General features: G+C 44.1%; 2 protein-coding genes across 3 annotated transcripts; one reads left to right on the top strand and one right to left on the bottom strand.

Annotated features, from left to right (window-relative positions):
- Positions 1–263: 263 nt before the first annotated feature.
- Positions 264–9,722, bottom strand: LOC147337756 (uncharacterized). The gene is made up of 2 exons (XM_086310155.1): positions 9,290–9,722; positions 264–8,837 (listed from the first exon to the last, which is right to left on the bottom strand). The coding sequence occupies exon 2, from the start codon at positions 8,756–8,758 to the stop codon at positions 761–763; it is 7,998 nt and encodes a 2,665-aa protein (XP_086166281.1). The 5' UTR covers positions 8,759–8,837; positions 9,290–9,722; the 3' UTR covers positions 264–760.
- A 2,971-nt stretch (positions 9,723–12,693) lies between these two features.
- On the top strand, positions 12,694–19,171 carry rmnd5b (required for meiotic nuclear division 5 homolog B). 2 transcript variants are annotated; one of them, XM_086310142.1, is made up of 10 exons: positions 12,694–12,843; positions 14,919–15,096; positions 15,204–15,346; positions 15,432–15,569; positions 15,762–15,862; positions 15,983–16,149; positions 16,249–16,414; positions 16,553–16,655; positions 16,749–16,903; positions 17,211–19,171. In XM_086310142.1, the coding sequence occupies exons 2-10, from the start codon at positions 14,958–14,960 to the stop codon at positions 17,272–17,274; spliced, it is 1,176 nt and encodes a 391-aa protein (XP_086166268.1). In that variant the 5' UTR covers positions 12,694–12,843; positions 14,919–14,957; the 3' UTR covers positions 17,275–19,171. The 2 variants fall into 2 exon arrangements, with proteins under 2 accessions (XP_086166268.1, XP_086166272.1); XM_086310146.1 differs by lacking the exon at positions 12,694–12,843 and adding an exon at positions 13,074–13,252.
- Positions 19,172–19,876: the final 705 nt, after the last annotated feature.

Raw genomic sequence — 19,876 nt, 5'->3', positions numbered from 1 at the left:
GTTTTTTGGATCTCTTTAATTGTTTTTTAGACTATGAACTATCAAAATATATTTTAAATAAGTCTATATTTTTTAATGTTTCATCCTAAAACAAAGCACTTTAAAACGAAGCTACTGATATCAGGAAATAACCTGTGAATCAGATTGCTACGCTGGCGAAATTAAAGGTTGCATGACCAAAGATTTCCAGTATTTTAAAACAGCTTCAAGATAAAGGCTAAAGTATTGCATCAGAACAAAAAATACAAAGAAAGAAAGAAAAGAAAATTTTGTATGAGACATTTTATTGGCATTGATGTGTTGTTTTACAGCCATCGCGTGCACCAACTTAATCAAATTAAGAGAAACACAATCATAAAATAAATATGAGGTTCTTTTAAAACACTATTTCCAAGTTTGTTTTGTTTTTCGAGATATTTGTAGAGAAAATACACACCTCAATTTATCAATAAACTTATGGATTTAAAGTGTCTGCACATTACTAGTGACTTTAGAGTACGACCTGATTATCCTACATACACATTTTTGTTAGTACTTTTAAAGAGCGCCTCAAACACAAGGCCTTCTTGTTTGCATTTTGAATACCCAAGAGTCATCTATTTGGCATAGCACATAGTAGCAAATAAAAAATAAAACAACCAAAGACTTGCTGTCTTCAGTTGCAATGTGAAAACATTACAGGCTAACATTGGACACTCCATTTATACATTGTGTATTTTAAACCTAACAGGCTCCAGGAAGTCGGCCTCTACCCTCTATTTCAGGACCTTTTCCCCCCTGTTGGGGGTAAGTTGGGGGGATGTTTGTGGTAATAGTCTGGTGGGGTGGGATTGGGGCTTGTATTCATCCCTGTAGGGACATAATACATGCTCTCCAGGTAGCTGTGGTCCACTGAGGGATGATTCTGAGGCTCGGGCTTTGAACCCTGACCAGAGGGATTTCTGTAGCCGACCCCGGAGCCGCTTGGGTGCATTGTTGCTGCAGCTGATGCTTCGGGGTACCGGGGTGGCTGGGGCTGGGCTGGGGGAGCAGGAGCTGCATAGGGCATGTACTGTGGAGCAGGGGCGTACATGCTGGGGTTAGGGAGGGGTGGGTAGGGGGCTGCGGAGGGCGGATACAGGCCTGAATGTGATATTGTTTGCTGTGGGATGAGCACTTCCACATATTGGCCAGTCTCTGGGTCAAACAGCATCTTCCTCAGAGGCTGAACAGGCACCTCAATATAAAAGTACTTCCCTGTTTCAGGATCCAGGAGCACTCTGCGAGGCGTCTGCCCATAGCTGCTTTCTGAGTACAAACTGGAGCTGTCACCCCCGTATTCAGAGCCATAGGAAGGCCCTGCCATGCTTTGAGTGCCACATAGAAACTGAGGATCCATAGAGGGAAGGCCAGGGGAGTGGTTGTGGCTGGGATCGCTGTAAGGAGCCCCAGTTATCAGCCCCGGTGGCTGCTGGTGGGGGGATCTGTGCACAGGAGGCCGTCGAGGTTCAATGTGCTGGGGTGGGGGCAACGAGCGGTCCACAGAGCAGGCCTGCATGAGTGAGGGGTGAGGAGCGCAGGGAGCAGGCTGGTGGAGAGGCTGGTATATTGTTGGCTGCTGGCTTGGACCAAAAGGATTTGATTTGGGAGAGCCTGGCTGGTAGCTCATTGGCTGAGCATCGGGTCTGCACTGGTGGGGCCGAAGAGGAGGCTGTGCCACTGCATATGGTAGAGCCTGGCCCGGAGAATGCGTGGGGGCCGGTGGGGTGAGGTTATGGGGACTTCGGTGATGGTGAGGAGGGTGGAGACCAATGTGAGTGGGGCAACCAGCTGTGCAGGGGCAGGCAGGAGGACGGGAGGAGGGTTGAAAGCGATTTGATCTCAAGGGTGTCAAATCCGGGAGCGTCAGTGGACTGAAGCTCTCTCGTTCATCATAGCTTGGAGGGTCATCAGAGGCATAAAAATGCAGGTCGTCGGTCCTCTGTGAGCGCTCACTGGAGAGAGATCTGTGGCATGGCTGGTGCGTATATCTTGGCAGTTGTGTTGTGGAAACAGCAGTGGGCTGTGTTGTATTGTTTGAAGTCAGTGGCACAGTTTGTTGTTGATGAAGGTTTGCTGCCCTGGGATACTGCAGCTGGCTGTCGCGATCCATAACAGCCGGCTGGCTTGGCTGGCTTGGCTTGCTGACTCCTGCTGAGGCGGGTGCGGTAGTTTGGCTTGCAATCGGGTCAGAAACCGAACCTGCAGCTGAGGTTACACTTGAGCTGGTGGCTGATGTTGGAACTGAGGTTAAAGCTTTTTGTGCACATCTGGCAGTCTGAGGAGAGGCAGCTGGTTGCTGCATCTGCCCTCTGTCACAAGTAGCCTCTGAGTCTGGAGGTTCTGCTGACTGGTTTGAGAGACTGGAGCTGGCAGTTGAAGTTGTTTTGCTGGGCGGAGGTTTGAGGCTGGACACCGCTGACACGGCTAGTTTTCTTGAATAATTAGATGTTGCTGTGGAGTCAGTGGAAATCTTCCTGTAGATTGTTGGCGAGCTCACTACAATCGTCTGAGTCCTCTCGTCACTTTGTGACTTTGCAGTCGATGTTGCTGCCGACGATCTATGTGCTTCATTTGATGTCACACCAAAATCTGCAGGTTTAAATTTGCAGTTCGGCTTTGGAGGCACGACTGGCTTTTGGGAATTTTTAGCTATGGATTTAACTTCAATGATTTGAGGCCTGCTGTTTCCACTAGAGTTTCCAGTAGAGCTTCCAGTAGAGCTTGTGGGAATGTCTTTTTTCTGTGGTTCTTTAGACATTGATTTCACCTGAATCGGCTGTGGTTTGAATCTCCTTATTGCAGGTGACCGCGGGGGGAAAGTGGGATCTAATCTCTTCACAGCTTCAAAATCTGACACGTCCCTCTGCTTGGTAGGGAGTGAGTCTTGTTCCTGAGAAAAACTCCTTAGTTTTGCAGTGTCTTTTTCTGCAGGATTTATGCTACCTCCCTCGTCTTCCCTGGTTTTTGTGGTTGCATCTGTGCTGTCAGACACTGCTGAGGGGACGGAAGTGGTAGATGAGGAGGAGAATGTCCTCTCTCTATGAGACTCATTCCAACCTCCGTCAGAAGGAGCAACGGTCTGAAGGGGGATCTCCAGAGAGTTCACATGCTTGCGGGGAACTCCTTTAACTCCAGATACATTCTGGCTGTCACCCACAACTGCTCCAATGTCAGCTTGGTAGCCTTTCTCCTTTAATAACATGGACACAGAGTGGCCACTAGTAGCAGGGGCACTACCAGGGGTAGTGGGCTTAGGTGAAATTGAAGCAGGCCTTGCTAGGATTGGGGTTTGGATCTCCATCTCCTGGGCGGGAGATGCAGATGTCCTGGTCTTGCTCGGTCCTTCCCTGATTAACACTACAGCAGTGGACACCTCTCTTTCCTTACTGGGCATTTTAGGGAGGTTTCCAAGCATGTGATGCTTCCTGTCTGTTCTTACAGCAGCAGGTTTATCCTCACTGTCTGGAACTTTGTGGATTTCTGGCAGCGTCTCTCGTGGTTCTGCTGTAATGTTTACACCAGGCTCACATGGTCTGGATATTTCAGTATCTGACGCTGTGTTGTTTGGTGCATTCAAAGACTGCAATTCTCTGCTCACATCGGTGATGGGCTTTGAAAAAACCTGGGATTTGTCACCTAGGTTCTCTGAGTCTTTTTTGACACGCGATGTTTTATTCTTGTCTTCTTTCAAGCAAACAGCTTTGTATTCTATTTGGATTGGCTGTGGACCAGACAGAGGCTTTCCTTTGCTGTGAGGTGGTGGAGATGGGGTTAACATTTTTGAATCTTTTGCCTCCTCCTTCTCTTCCTCCGTCCTCTCCGCCATGAACTCCTCTGCTCTTTCCTCCCTCCTCTCCTCCCTCCTTATCCCTTGTCTTAAATCCATCTCCTCTGCTGCTATGGCCTCTTCTTTATGTTTTTCATCAGCAGTTTCTACACTTTCTTCAGCACTAGATGCTTTAAAGGACAGATTATAAGTATTCTTCACGAGCCGCCTCACATCTCTAACTTTGTGAAGCGGGCCTTTTGCTTTATTGTTCTCGTCTCCGTCTTCTTCTTCTGTTTTCTCATCCATGTTTTGTCTAAAAAATATATCTGGTGAAGTACTCTCAGATTTGCTTTCTGCTTCAGGTGTAAGACACACATTTAAAGAGGCTTTCTTTTTCCCCACAGCTTTCAGTTTGATCTCTTGCGTTTTAGACATGAAGGCGCCGTTGTCACCCTGTTGCAACTGTTTCGGTTCCTCCCGGCTTTCACACACGCCCCCTCTCATTGTTGGTCTGAACTGTGCGCTGTGGGCTGCATCGGCAGAAGGAGTTTCTGTGGCATTTGCTGAGTCGTCACCCTCCCTTTTGTATGTTTTGCTGTAGTCTGCTTGTTGTTCTCCACTTCTGCGCTGCTTACTATCGAATGGCACCTTCAGTTCTGATCGCATTTCAGATCGCGACAGCACTGCATTCCTGCTTTGAGAATCGGCCTCTTCACTGTCAGTAAGGGAAAAGGTAACACTCCTGCAGCTGCTGGATGAGCTCGGCCTGTTACTAGGTCTCACACCAAAGCTTCTGGGTGGTTTAGCTTCATCCTTGGCGCTTGGTTCCCCTCTCATGGGAATACTCTCCGATGAAAGGCTATAATCCGATTGAAAACTGGAACTTAGGTCATGTATGTCTGGTCTTGGTGATTCTTTAAGTGGTGCCACTTGACTCTCAGCTGGTGGACTGCTCTTCTCAAATGTGGGGCTCAATCCTTCGCCTGCTTGTTCATCAGGTTGTTTATCAGCACTTTGCATCTTTTTGGACAACACATTCTTGATCAGGCAAGAAGCCATCTGAGTTTTCGTGCATGTTTCATCCATAGAAGCAGATTTCTGGAGTTGGGATTTTCTGACATTGGGAAGATGGGGCTCAGGGCTGTGGTCAGAGGGGTAGTGCTCGTGCATTGCTGCTGGTGTACTCTGTTGCCTCACAAACGTCCCTCTCGATTGACTTGCCTGGGAGTAGCTTTCCACCATGCTTGCTAGCCCAGGACTGCTATTTCCACTGCTTCCGTCTTGCTTCCCATCAGCATCATTCCTCTTTTTCAGCTGGATCTGTCTCTTTGGGACTCCTCTCCTCAGCTTCCTGGAGTCCTCCCTTTCCACAGCCACATCTACGCATTCAAAGCTGCCCAGTTCATAGCGCCTAGATGGATCTAAGCCATCTGAGAAGTATGCAGATGGTTGCTGGGAGGAGAGTTCATCATGGTCCAACTTTGGCACAGAACCTCTGAAGTCAGCATAGGCTTGCCAGGCAGTGCCGATCCCTGCCGGGCTCTCCTGGGTAGATGGCTGGGAGATGTTTGCGGATGAGTGGTGGCTTGAGTTGTACATGTCAAGGTAATCTATATCAGGGCTTGACAGGCTGCGGAAAGCCACATCTGTAAACCACTTCACCTCATCGTCTGCCTCATCAAGTTCACTCCCCATGCTGGAGCTGGAACTTCGGCCGGGCCTGTATGAGGCCGCATGTCCGGGAGCACTGCTCTTTGTTCGGGGTGCAGGAGGTTGAGGTCGTCTGCTGGCAGCACAACCCCTGGTGGCTTGTTGTGAAGCGAGTCTATGAACACTCTGTTGTTGCTGTAGCTGTCTTGTGGCAGACGAGCTCTCCGAATAGGAATGCGCTGTTGGCAACCCTTGTCGGGTCTCTCTGCTTGTGGGAGCTGCACCGCGACTCGCAGGTCCTTTTCTATTCCTGGCACTGAATGACAGCTCAACCTGTTCCCCTCTGTAACTGGTGTCCCCCTGCGACCCCTCCTCTTCCGTTTCAGGAACCTGCTCCTCCCTCTTCCTATTTCTTTCCATCTCCCTATCCTTTTGCCTCTCTCTGCCTCTCTGCCTCTCCTGCTCCAGTGGCATTCCCCTTTCCATTCCCAATTGCCTTCCTGGGCTGACCCAGTGGGCCTGGCTATTATTGTCGGGGCTTTCCCTATTTGTCACCGCCTTCTTTAAATTGCCTCTAGGTGAGGATGCGCCAACATGAGTGGGACTGCGGCTTCTGTTCTGCCACTGTCTGTATGGTTTCTCAGGAGCGATGATGTGGACAGGTGTAAACCTGGTGAGTGGCGGAGAGGGGGTCCGCCTTCTGTTTGCATGATGGGACATGTCCTCTGTGAACCTCTCTCTGTTTTCAGGCCTAACTTTGGTTAACAGCTGTCCTCCCGAGGTCTCAGATGTAGATTTTAAAGAGCTGCTACTGTCAGAAGTTGGGGAATGAGCAGCAAACAGAGGCTGCGCAGGTGAATTTGATTTAACCCCGTGAACAGGTGAGAGGTTTGGACTTCTCTTCTTGGGAACTAGAAGATTAGGAGAAGGACAGTTGATTTCAGAAGGGAGATTATTATCAGTGTCTTCTCTCTGAAAAAAGAGGGGATGAATATCTGTTTTTTCCTGAGGGGAAGAAGCTGCGCCTGATTTATCCTTTATATTTACTTCCTCTGGTGTTTCTTCTCTCTCTTCCCTTTGCAGTTTTAGAGGGCAATCTAACTTTCCCTCTGGTAAAATAGGTAAAGGAGGTAAAGGCAGAGGAGCTGGTGAACTGCCTTTGATTTCAGCAACCAAAGGTGGAGATTTGTCCCTTGTTACTGTCTCAAATGAGGGTGGCACACTCTCTTTTCTCAAATATGTGGGAGACTGTGTTTCTGCGATAACTGCTGAAGAAGAGTCCCTATCACTCAAAAGGGTATTTAATCCAAGGGGAGGGTTGCAGTCTGCAGAGAGGGTTGCTGGTGATAGCTGACACCTGTGCGGAGAGGCAGCAGGTGATGGATCTCTACTTTTGTGCTGAGGTGAAGGACTTTGAAATCTTGGTTCAGGTGAGGGAGTTTGATGATTTGGCTGAGGTGAAGGTGTTTGGTGCTTGGGATGATGTAGCAGAGTTTTTTCAGTCTCTGGGGCAGAGCTTGTGAAGCAGCCAATGGACTCTGCTATATCGTCTCTGCTTGTGGTGAGGCTCCTTTCTTCAGAGGGGATGGGTGTATTATCTGGCTCTGGGACGGGGAGATGAGAGAGTTCAGGAAATGGGGGACTGCTCCTGTCCTCGGGTTGAACAACAGAGTAAGAAATTCCTGTGATGTGAGGGGAGGAAGTGAGGCTTCTTGATGGGGATGTGTCGAAGAGAGGCTCCAGCAGAGGAGAAGCTGATACAGGTTGCTCTTTCCTGCCAACCTCAGGAGAGGATGCTGTAATCCTGATTTCAGGTGAGGGAGAAGTATATCTGTGCTCGATGGGAGAGCAGCTGTCTCTAAAAGCAGGTGAGGGAGATAAACTATAACTTACCACAGGGGAAGTCGCCTGTCTTATTTCTGGTGAGCGTTCAGGAGAGGGAGTTGTTGACCCAGGTCTGGTCAGAGAGGCAGCGCTGAGCAAGCCAGGTGAGGGAGCTGTGTTTCTGAAATCAGGTGAGACCGAACCCTCCACAAGTTCAGGGGATGATGCTTTTGAAATGACAGGTGAGGGAGGGGTGTATCGTGGGCCAGGAGTGGAAACAGAACTGCCTGCTTCCACTGATAACCTTTGGCTTTCAGGAGTAGCTGCTGTTTCTCTTTCTGCAGTAGAGGGACCTGATGTGCGGGGAGAATCTTTTATCTCAGGCGTAGAGCCTCTGCTGAAGAGATCAGGTAAAGAGATCCTCCCTCTTAGGTCAGGGAAAGGAGATGAAGCCTGAGTGTCAGAGGAGGAGGACCTATGACTAAGCTCAGGGGAGTCCGGTGTTTCTCTTAAATTAGATAATAAATCTGTGGGTGAAGGTGAAGGGGATAAATGAGAGGTTCTTAATTCAAAGGCTGATTCTGTAAAATCCTGAGAAAAGTCTTTGGATGGGAGCTCAGCTGGACTGCTGTTTTGATTTAAGTTAGCAGCTTTTGGCTCAGGTGTGTCTTGTGCTACTCCAAACTCAGGTAAAAAATGAGGGTTCACCGATTCACAGCACGACTGGCTGATACAGTTTCTGGGTTCAAGAGAGGGACTTGGAGTTAGAGACTGATGTGACGGGCTGCTGTTGCTGTCTTTGAATGAAGGAGTTGTTCTTATTGGTTCAGGTTCTGAAAGCGTTTGTTTTGGATCAGGTGAGGACGATGAAGGCCTTTTTTCAGCTGAGGAGGAGGACAAAGATGATAGTCTTCTCTCTGGACTGAAGATACAGGGGCTGTTATGTTCAGGAGAAGGTGTCCTCTCACCAGTGCTGGGATTTTGGAAAGAAGGGCTTGCTGTGCTAAGCTGAGGTGCTGGTGATTGCCTTCTTGGTTGTGAATTTGCGCTGCTGTCCTCAGAAACTTCTGGATGACTAGAGCTCAGCCCTTTGGCCTCCAGAAGCCTCTGCAGTGGAGGACTGTAAAGCTTGTCTCTCGAATCTTCAAAGCCTTCCTCGCCTTCACTGGAGCCCTGTGCTGTGTGGTAAGAGCCAGAGGAATCGTTCAGCTCGTCCAACAGAGGTGACGCAGCAGCCGTCCCATCCACCTCCCTCTGGGAAGGGACAAAGGGCCCTACAGCGGGGCTGCTTGAGAGAGACGCCGACTCACAGTCGTCTCCGAAAATGTCACACAGGCAAGTGGTCTCGGAGATGGCGCTGCGCTGAGAAGGGATGTTGATAATGTCGAATATTTCAACGTGGTTGGGGGTGCCGTCACGATGGCAAAGGGAAAAGGTGCGGGGGGCACTACGCAGGAAGGAGTAGCTGTCCCCCTGGAGAGTCCAGCTGTCCATTGCTAGTCCACAAGCTCCAAATTCTCACTGTGGCCAGTCCAGTCTGCTCCTCTTGCCTGTTCTGGGCTCCGTTCCTGGACTAGAAATAAGATACAGTCATCTGCACATTGTGTAGCTCATTCATTTGTAGCACCAGTAATAGCTGATAAATATCTGTGAGAGGCAAAAGTATAGAAATTACAAATGTAGAACCTAGAATTGGATTGATTCCTTTTACTTAACTTCCCTAGAGTGAAATTATCTTTCGGTGCCCTAATGTTCTAATAATAACTCCATCTACAATACCTTTGTTATGTAACTTGTAATTAAACCAATACAGCAAGCTATATGAACATTTATTTTGACTCCAGATCTTTTTGTGCTACAGACTCAAAATCTCACAAGAAGAGATTTTGAATCTCACAAAGAGATTATCCTAGATACATAGAGTAACAATATTTAAATTAACTTTCACCAACACATATCCCTTATCCAAACTTTAGAAAAAGCCCTCTCCTTGTGCAAGTAGACAGAGAAAGGCTGATACTCTACCTTTAGCCACTGATGAAGACTTCCCAGGGACATTGAATTCTTCTTTGTTTGTGGTATCCGTCCCAAATCGGACAAACTACCCGTTCAATCCACAAAACACCCCAAGCTGACAAAACCTCTCTTCATAAGCTGAATCCAGGACTGAGAAGATCCGTCCAGCTCTGTCTGCCGGTGGCCCACTGACAGCACAGTGTCAGAGGCACTGCCATGTATCAGACTTGAATAGAAAAAGCAAAGAGGGGCATCTAACTCAGACATATTACATCTCCTGGACTGTATTTCTGCCCCTCCCTTCTGCACTGGCAACAGGGAAAGTGCTTACTGTATCTAATGTGGATCTCTTTTCTTTTGCAGACTGGGGTTTGGTTGGGCACAGACTTTCCTGTGTGAGCTGGGATGGGGTGCGGCACAGGGGTGGGTGGGTGTATAGTTAGCAGCAGGTGCTGATCCAGCCAGGACGGATGAGTGCGCCTGGAATCTGACACTTATAGCCAGCTCAGTCACAGGGCTCCTCTATATATAGACCAATACTATCGGGGCCAGATAGCCATAGTCATTTCACTGTGTGCTGGAGGAGAAAAAAAAGGGAAAAGTGGAATTTGAAGTACAGCACACACATTGTCCAGGTGTTAAATACATGCAACTTAACTTGCACCTTTGCTTATCTGTGTGTATCTGGGGAAAAGTGCTGAATTGCATTTTTGCGGCATGCAACAATTAAAGGTCTTAAACTTTCTACATCCTGCTGTTTTCCCCTAATAATATTGTTAAATATTAAGAGCCATGATTTTCGTAGCCTATGAACATCCTTAGCTTTAATTAAACATTCATGAGTGCCCATCAATCAAATGCATGTAAAGTGTTAAGCCAAACCTACCAAACAAAAAGGGGTCATGTCATTTTACTGTTCTTATTACTGTTGCTACAACTGTATTGCCCAATGAGTCTCAGGTTGCCTAAACATGTTGGTTGGTAGTGAGTGTGGATAAGCCCTCTGTCCCATACCTAATACCTCATAAGATTATCATTCAATCTCAGTCATTAAGTCATCCGTAGGAAGTGGAAAATGTTTGAGCACACAGGACTGTGATTATGTTTGTACAGTGGAATGTTAATGACAGGTTTTGTGTATGGTATTGTAATTTCCACTAAGCCTATTCTATTGTATTAAGCGACACACATTGCTAAATTAAATTTTATGGTTGACTGTGGAATTTGGAGTCACTGACCTCTGTGGAGCTGTTTACTGTGGCTCTAATCACAAAATATAAATACAGATATATGCTTTTTTTCCAACAGTCATTGCGAAGATATCATGTGATTTTATGTGCAATGGGTTGCTGTAAAAAACAAACAAAACAAAACTGGGAATATCACTAGGGAAATGTGTAAAATATGGCTGTTCAGACCCATAAAGTATAAACCGCTGGACAGAAATGCATGCATACTTGCATCAATGCGTAAGGGTGCACTGGGTGTGAGATAAAGGGTAAAGGAGGGCTGATAAATTTGAACCTCTGCGGTTATGGCAGTGCAGCAGACTGGAGGAGGACTCAGAGGGAAAGAATGATGAGCACCTCGGCAATGGGGAGCTTTGGTCTACATCACTGATAGATTAGTCACGCCACACTGCTCAAGTCCAAAGACCTCACCCACCCTTGCCCTCATAAGTTGGGCATGAACAATAAGCTCCAGTTGTGCTCAGATGTTTACAGGCATTCATCACGGGCATGGATGTCGTGGGAATTTGGGTTTTTTAAAGATTTCTTTGAACTGTTCTTTTTCCAGGTTGGAATGATTGTACAAATTGCATCTTTAATGGCTTAAAAAACATGAATTTAGTGCACCAGTTTGAATAGATTTTGGATTTCCTCTCATTTGCATGGGGTCAAAGCATACATGCTCAATTCACTAATATTTGGTTAATTGTCCAGTATCAAGTTGCACCTCCATTAGATGCTTTTGGTAGCTATCAACAAGCTTTTGGCATAATTGTGCCTGGATATTTGACCACTCTTCTCAGCATGTTTGGTATACTTCATCTAAATCGGTTAGTTAACTGGCAAAGACTCTGCTTTCAAGCTTATTCCACAACCTGTCAATAGGGTTGCAATCAGGGCTTTGGGAAGGCCATTCCAGAAGCTCTAATCAGCCTGTTTATCCATTTGATGTGTGTTTGTTATCACTGTCCTGTTACAACACCCAGTTGTTTTCAGGTTTCAACCATCCAGCTGTTGATTTAAGGTGGAGTTAAAGAATTTAGAGGCAGTCCTCCTCCTTCATTAATCTAACCATTTTGTGTAATATACCAGCCCGTGGCAGCAAAATAGCCCCAGAGCATGATGCTAACACTACCATGCTTGACAGCTGGTACAGTGTTCTTAGATTGAAAGCCTCACCTTAACTCATCCAAACATACCCCTTCTCACTGTGGCCCAGTAGCTCATTATCTTTCTCGCCTGACCATAAAACTTTCCTTCAGAAGGATTTGACTTGTCCATGAGAGCAAACGTCAGTCAAGCTTGAAGGTGTCATTTTTGGAGGAAGGGCCTTTTTCTTGGTGGGTACCCTCTCATTACACGAAAATTCAAAATAAATATAAAATTTAAGCACCCAAATCTTGTGGTTTTTTTTAAGTATTTAAAGATGCTTTCTGTACAATATTCCACCCCTAAAAAAGAATAACTCAAAGAAATCATTAAAAGCCCAAAATTACCATGATATTCATGCCCAAATTGAGTGCATGTAAACTTCTGACCTCAACTGTACATGCATAAAAAAAAACTAGAACCTTGCACAGAGCTTGGTACGGAGGTTGATGTTCAGTGTTCACATGCAGAGCAAATGCCAAATGCTGTCTGCTCACAGCACTCCCTTGTGTGTGAAGATAAACACGAATTACTTAAAAAAATCATTACAGGTAGGATACTTTTGCTGCTGGTGTTCTAACTGAGGGATATGATGTTAAACAAGGCTCTAGTCTCATGATGGGCTATTTAAGTGCCAGTATTTATGACAAACAGAAAGAATATAAACATATATATCACATTTCAAATCTATCTTTTTTGAACTGACCTAGTTGCTCTTTTAGGATGTGATTAACTTTGCACAGGCAGGGGCAACAGTAGCCACACTTCCAGCCCTCTCTCTCATTATTATTTGTTTTAATTATAACTGATTTATTAAAGCTTCGCCAGAACTAAATGACACTAAAGGTTGAGACATAATATTTAAAAGGTGATATGATAAATTTTCTACAAATAAACTCAGAAACTAAAATTGGGTTAACTATTTAGATTTGTTAATATAGATCTAAATAATAATATAGTATGCCGTGCTAACCACTTAACCTATGAACAGCATACAAGTATTAAAGTCTTGTACCCTTGAAGTCGTGCTTGAATTAGTCTGTCGCAGAGACACTGACTTTTATTTTGAAACGATACGTTAGCGTAGGATGCGACGCAGGAAGATCCGCATTACGGTGCTGCCGAAGTGTTGTCATAACACAGAAGTGGCTAACGCTAATGTTTGCTAAGTAATTAGCACGGCAGGTGAGTGCATTTTTTTTATTTAAAAAATATCTGTCAAAATTCAGTTGAACCGCGACGTGTGTGTTGACTGTTAGGACAAGGCAAAATAGTGCAGACAAGCGGGTTGACATTCTCTCCTGAAATTATTTGGGCCTTGTCAGTTAGCAGATCGCTAACATCTACTAGTTAACTAGCTGCTAGCAATGACGAGCTTTTGTAGCCAGCTAGCGACTGCGATTCCGTTTGTTTATGTTAGCTGTGCAGCGGCTTGTGTTTTTTTTTTCTTAGTTAACATAATAATTAATTACGTAATAATTTATGGTACTTAAAAAGAGTAATTTTGAGTAAAAAATAACAACGTAGGAAACTTGTCATTAAAACGTTAAAAGAGAAGTCCGTTTGAGCCTTAATATTAGCTAGCTCCTTTACGGTAGGTGGACATGTTCTGTTGTCGGCTTACTAGCGGTGAGCTACGGCAAAGCGTTACCATTAAGTAAAGCTTTTCTATTTAAAAATTCTTAATTTCAGCATGCAGACATGTAATGTTTAATATCATCACTTGGTTGTTAAATTACAGTTACAGATGAGACGTAAATAGCAGGCCGCAGCATACATTGTGTGCTTGTTTGTGATGTTGTTAGGCCTTGCTAATGTTATCACGTAGGCCAAACTTTGAATCGGGGTAGGACCGAACAGCTGTTGGAGGTATTTTAAGACATTATTACTGATCGGGCATACTTGTTTTAGAGGCAGCTGTGAGATAGTCATGGTATTGTCAGTGTGAAATAAAAGTTGTTAATATCTCTGTCATTAAAAACCTGTAGTGTTTTATCCTAAATCTTGTGTTTACCTCTTAAAATGTCAGATTAAAAAAAAAAAACTTTGTTCGGCTTATTTAATTACAAATGTTATTTGTTAAAACGTGCCTTTATAGAAATGCACATTTGTGTTCACTGAGAATCCCAAAGATTCTTTAGAACTTTTAAATAACTTAAAATTAATTTAACTTGGGGATTCCCAGTATGCAGCCATTCTCCAATTTTCTGTAAATGGTACTATTTATCGATGGTCATGGCAATTTGCACATTAAAGAACATGAAACTGACCTCAGGTAATTGTGCCAGTTTTGTAAGTATGCAAATGCTTTGTTATAAGGCTGGGGAACCCTGTAGTCAGTCTTAAGAGACTGAAGAAGAGACGTGGATGAGTGACAAAACATTTCTCTCATTGAAGATGCAACTTCCAGATGATATGCAGTGCTGTGCAAGAGCTACCCCTCATTCCATTAGAATCATGTCATTTTTTTTTTTCAATTAGTCTAGTTCTCCAAGTTTTCTAAAGGGCATCTTTTACACTCATTTTTACATTTCTTTTTGTTGTTGTTGTTGTTAGCTAACAGTGACCTACGAATGACTCGAGTGTAAAAAGGCACCAACAGAATCAGTATCAACAAGGTTTTTTCAGTGTTGTATCTCCACACGAGTGAAAATTTGGCAATGAACCAATTTAGGATTGCATCTTTAAGCACTTTGTTAGTAGGAGCTTGTTGCAGAAACACATAAGTTGTTGAATCAAAGTTAGATTTTTTTTTTTGGTTCAAATCATGGTTGGTATTTACAGAGTAGGTAGGGTGAGAATTTCAACTGTCTGTAAAACATGGTGGAGGCTATCTGGGTTTGCATTTCACCCAGTGGTGTTGGAGATCATGTCAAAATTGCTGGAATTTGAACCACCGTGAAATAACATGCGATTGGAAGAACTTAATTTTTCACCATGACAATGATCCCAAACACACTGCCAGTACAGTAAAAGCACACCTAGATAGAGAATACCAACATCCAAAGAAGAACTTTAAATATTCCTTCAGGAAGCCTGGAGAACTATTCCTGGAGACCACACAGAATAAATTACAAGAAAGCTGCTTAAGAGAGTTCAGGCTGTTTTATTATAAGTAGGCATATCAAATATTTCGTGTAAAATGTAAACAAATGATTGGTGGCTCAATACTGCATGCTACTGTATCATCACTACAGTTTCAAAAGCCTTTAAAATAAATATCAAAACATTTAGTTAATAACACATTTCTGTTTTTCTAGGTGTTATTGTTATTGTGTGTGCGGGTTCCAGCCTGAACCATGGAACAGTGTGCATGTGTGGAGCGGGAGCTGGAGAAGGTGCTCCATCGCTTTGTAATGTACGGCCACCAGTCTGAGGAGAGGCTAGATGAACTCCTGCGCAGCGTCTGTGAGATACGAGGACAGCTAGTTGCTTTTGGTAAGATCATGTATCAATGATTGAAATTGTATGGAAGGTTCGTGGTCTCTCTGTGCTCCATCTTCTCTGGTTTGGCACATTAAACCTTTACCTTTTTTCTCCAACAGGAGTACAAGATGCAGATTTATCGGTCCTATCACAGACTATGGCGCAGTGTTGTAAAAATATCAAAGAAACAGTGCAGATGCTAGCCTCTCGACACAAGGACATCCACGGCAGTGTGTCTAAAGTTGGCAAAGCCATCGACAGGGTGAGGAACGGCTACAGGTTTCTCTTCAACTTTCCTTGAAAATGTTTTAGAACATGTACGTCACCTCTGGCATGCTTTTCTGTAGAATTTCGATGCAGAGATCAGTGCTGTTGTGGCAGAGACCGTGTGGGACTCCCCAGAGAGACAGAAATACCTGAGTGAATCCATTGTGGAACACCTTTACAGACAAGGGATGCTTAGTGTAGCAGAAGACCTTTGTCAGGTAAAGAGCTGAAACCTCCAACCTTTATTTTTTATTTATCTATTTATTGCAAAATATTTGCCTGAATAGCTTTGATGTGATTCTTTATGAAATGCTGATGAGTGAAGAAATAGTTTTGGCTGAAATGTTGTGTTAATGCTGTTTTTGTGAAGATAAGTCTTAGAAATTCTTAAAAGTAGTTTTATTTTCTAGGAGTCTGGTGTAGTTATAGACATGAGCATGAAGCAGCCTTTCCTGGAGCTAAACAGGATCCTTGAAGCTCTGAGGATGCAGGACCTTAGGCCAGCACTAGAGTATGTGGTCTTTCTGTATCTATTGTTTTAATTATCTGCTTCCTTCTAACACAACTGATAAATCTTTAGTTGAGGAGTGTTTACGTTCAGTAGCTGAGTGTTTCTTCCGTGTCTTTGCAGGTGGGCTGTGACGAATCGGCAGCGTCTTCTGGACCTGAACAGCAGTTTAGAGTTCAAGTTGCACCGCTTGTACTTCATCAGCTTGCTCAGTGGAGGAATCAGCAACCAAATGGAGGCCTTGCAGTATGCCAGGCACTTCCAGCCCTTTGCTTCACAGCACCAGAGAGGTAAGCATTATAGTATCTCCATGTAACAAGAATTTAGATATTTTCTTTTTCTTTTTGTGTGTGTGTATTTTCACCACTTTTATTTATTCATTTTTGCAGACATCCAGATTCTGATGGGCAGCTTGGTGTACCTGCGTCATGGCATTGAAAACTCACCGTACCGCAGCTTGCTGGAGACAAATCAGTGGGCTGAGATCTGCAACATCTTCACCCGGGACGCCTGCGCTTTGCTGGGCCTCTCTGTAGAATCGCCACTAAGTGTTAGGTTAGGAAAAACATGAACAGTGAACTAGATCACCTGTCATCAAGTTTAACACTGGAAGTGGAACAGTTTTTAGTAATTATTAGACATTTGTCATCTTTATGCTGTCTTATCAACAATGCCATATCTGTTTCTCTGCAGTTTTGCATCTGGATGTATGGCCTTGCCTGTGCTGATGAACATCAAACAGGTGATAGAGCAGAGACAGTGCAGTGGAGTGTGGACACACAAAGACGAGCTGCCTGTAAGTCCTTTTAGAGTTTTTAAAATGCAGTTATCCCTCCTCAGAATAATTTCTGAGCCGTTAGCTCACTCGTGTCCTGTCTGTACCTGACAGATTGAAATTGACCTCGGGAAGAAGTGCTGGTACCACTCTGTGTTTGCCTGCCCAATTCTTCGACAGCAAACGTCAGAGAGCAATCCTCCCATGAAGCTCATCTGTGGACACGTCATCTCCAGAGATGCTCTCAACAAACTAACCAATGCTGGGAAGTAAGTCAGCAAAAAAGGAATTTATCTATTTTGGAAGTTGGTGTTGGTTTGAAAGCACTTTTACTATTTTCCAGGATCAAAATGTTCAGTTTTACTAGTCACCCAGATGCAAAGAAATGAAGACTTATAAGTTACATGCTGAGTCTGATGTTGACTGTAATTTCAGTCACTGCTTTCCCAAAAGATTTATTCCTGAACAAAATTGTAATTGCAGTTAGAAAATAAAATGCAAGTGGTTCACTGAAAGGTACAAATGTAGGATAAAAGAATTCAAAGATGGTAACACCTTGACTCTTGTCCTCCTCAGGTTGAAATGCCCGTACTGCCCCATGGAGCAGAATCCGTCACACGCCAAGCAGATCTACTTTTGATACGCTACTCTCTCCTCATCAAGGATGAAGTTGCCTGGAGCTGTTTGCGTCTTCAGGACCTTTTGCTCTGACCCTTTTCCTCTGTCCCTGGCCTTCTGGCCTGTTATGGTAAGCATTAAGGTTTTTTTCCCCAGTGCTCCTCTGGACTGCCTTGGGCATCCCGTCACCCACCTCGGACCCTCTAACTTTGCATAATATAAGGAGTCCAGAAAGGGATGGTCCATTGACAAACCTGTAGTAGAGTGAGGAGTCAGTCGGTAATGGGAACATCCTCACGAAGCAGCACCTATGAGAAAGGATCATCTATTGGAAGTCATTTGCAAATACCTGCAGAGTTATATGCTTATCTTTTTCAAGTATGTAATACTTGCTAGTGTTTGCTTTCTTGGCTTTATCAACTTAATTTGAGTTTGATGACTGCTTTTTTTTTTTCTTTTTATTTTGTTGGACAAAAGCAGAATGATAATGAATGGGTGTAGAGTGTGGGTACATGGTGTAGATAAGCAGTTTCTGATTTCAGGTTGGTAATAAACTTCCGTTATACATGAAAGCAACACGCTGAGTTACAAACTATTGAAGGTGTATTATTTGCTGGTGAGGGGAAACTGAAGGTCTCTCTCGAGCCGAACTCTGATTGTGATCCATTAGTCCTCCATAGTGTAATAAAGTCCTTACGTAGCTTAAAACTCACTGTCAGCTGATGCATCTGTTCAGATCAGATTATCCATCGACGGTGGGAACAGCTTTTCTTTTGTGTATGACCACACCAGCAAAACTTTCCTCATTATAGAAGCCATTTGTCTTGTTCTATGTATGTATTTAACAAATACTGAAAAAGCAAACAAAAAAAAAAAAAATATATATCTATATATACTACTGTGAAATGTGTTTTGTTCCTGTTTTCTTTTGTTTTGTTTTTTTAATCACAATCACTGCAGTGGCTTGTGTAAAATAGTAAACAGAAGAGCAACAGGCGCATTTAACACTACTACTGCGTAACTTTGAGATCTGACGGCTCCACAGTTCACATCACGGCTGCGCCATCGCTTTACTGTGCCCCCTTGTCGTATGTCCTGAGCTTGCACGCCATGTGATTTGGAGATGTAAATTGGTGTGATGGTAGCCGCATGGTCTGGCTTGCAGTGACTGTAGGCTTGTGGTTAAGCTTTACTTTTTGTGGATACAGAAGCCCTCTGGTCACTGTGGCTGTTGTTTAATATATAGAAAACGCCTCTGCTGCGTAGGGTTGGCTTTTATTTGAGATAGTCCGAATAAGTGACATTTAAAAAACCCCTACATTTCCTCAGGGCTCATTGTAACAGTTCATACCACACTTTGCATTTAGTATTAAAGTTGTACATTTATAAAAGGAGTCTTGAACAAAGATTATACATCTATAGATGCAGATTGCTTTGAAGGTTGTGGAACGTGTGTGTGTGTGTGTGCGCGCGTGCGTGCGTGGATATACAGTCAATTTCTGCAGTCTCACAACATCCAAGGCAGTGTTTACCATGTTTAGATGTTAATAGTGCAAGTTTCTAGTGATGTCACCTCGCACATTACCGAGGCTTTTTTTTTTTTCTCTCAGCAAGCACTGCACCAGCATTACTCAGCTTTAGGTTTGATTTTGAATCAGTTCGGCTTTGTGTGGAGTTTCCTCTCCGCTTTCCTCCTCTTTGGTTGACAATCATTCTCTGCTTCTTTGACTGTCCCTGCAGATAGACCCCTAGCGCTTCGTACTACATGTATTAACTTTTTTTTTTTTTTTTAATTTTTTTTAGCTGAATGTGTGTGTTTCCTGCTTTTGTGTTATGCGACTTTTATTGTAAATATTTATCCTCTAACATGTTTCATATACTTGCATCTGAAATTAAAATAAAAATTTATACTCCAGTTGGTTTATGGAGGCTTGTACTGGGACTTGGTGATGGACTGCTCCTACCACACGGGGAGGGATTTGTGTAGCTACCACTTGGTGGCACTAGTGTCAATCTAAATAGCGTTTATGTGTTTGAGAAAACAGATTTGTATTCCAGTTTCACAGCTAGAAATGTTATCTTCTGAAATAATTCACTAATATTTAACCAGCACATTAATTTATTAGATAAACTGTGGTGCTGCCTTGCAGCGCTGCAGTACTCCCACAGACTGACAGCATGTGAGAGGTAAGAATCTTTCCTCATCCCACTTCAGTAAATCAATCAGCCTCTCTGGAGCTGCACGGTTATATTAAGCCTTAGTTTATATAATGTTTTAAATGCCAAGGTAAGGGCCTGTGAGTCAGCTGCAGCTCGTATCTATTCAGATTATCACCCTGCATTATGGACTTACATGTGCTCTGCCTTTTTCTCACTTTTGTGTTTCCATTGCACATTTTTTTTTTCACCTGGAAAACAGTCAGGTGTTAAACCTTCATTCCTGCCAACATTTTCTTGGCATTCAGTTCAGGCTTGTGCATTTGTTGGTTTCTACAGAGGCCCCCCCCACCACCACCAATCAGGGATCCTCCTATGTTTCCATCTGAGCTGACCTTCCACCTCTTTCCTGTCTGTACTGCAGGCGATGGTATGTGAGGGCTGGCTGAGGTAGAACAGGGAGGGCC

Source organism: Aulonocara sp. 'chitande type north' Nkhata Bay, linkage group LG2, assembly GCF_057382095.1.
Source record: "Aulonocara sp. 'chitande type north' Nkhata Bay isolate Kocher_YH1m ecotype deep benthic linkage group LG2, A_spYH_male_GT1.1, whole genome shotgun sequence".
NCBI lineage: Eukaryota > Metazoa > Chordata > Actinopteri > Cichliformes > Cichlidae > Aulonocara > Aulonocara sp. 'chitande type north' Nkhata Bay.
This window is presented reverse-complemented; position numbering and strand designations above follow the sequence as displayed.

What these genes read in the sequence shown, in the direction of transcription:
- rmnd5b (XM_086310142.1), top strand. Translation starts at nt 14,958, where the DNA reads ATGGAACAGTGTGCATGTGTGGAGCGGGAGCTGGAGAAGGTGCTCCAT. An exon ending in TGCTTCACAGCACCAGAGAG is followed by an intron (nt 16,150 to 16,248) that starts GTAAGCATTATA and finishes TCATTTTTGCAG; the next exon opens with ACATCCAGATTCTGATGGGC. An exon ending in CACACAAAGACGAGCTGCCT is followed by an intron (nt 16,656 to 16,748) that starts GTAAGTCCTTTT and finishes TGTACCTGACAG; the next exon opens with ATTGAAATTGACCTCGGGAA.
- LOC147337756 (XM_086310155.1), bottom strand. Translation starts at nt 8,758, where the DNA reads ATGGACAGCTGGACTCTCCAGGGGGACAGCTACTCCTTCCTGCGTAGT.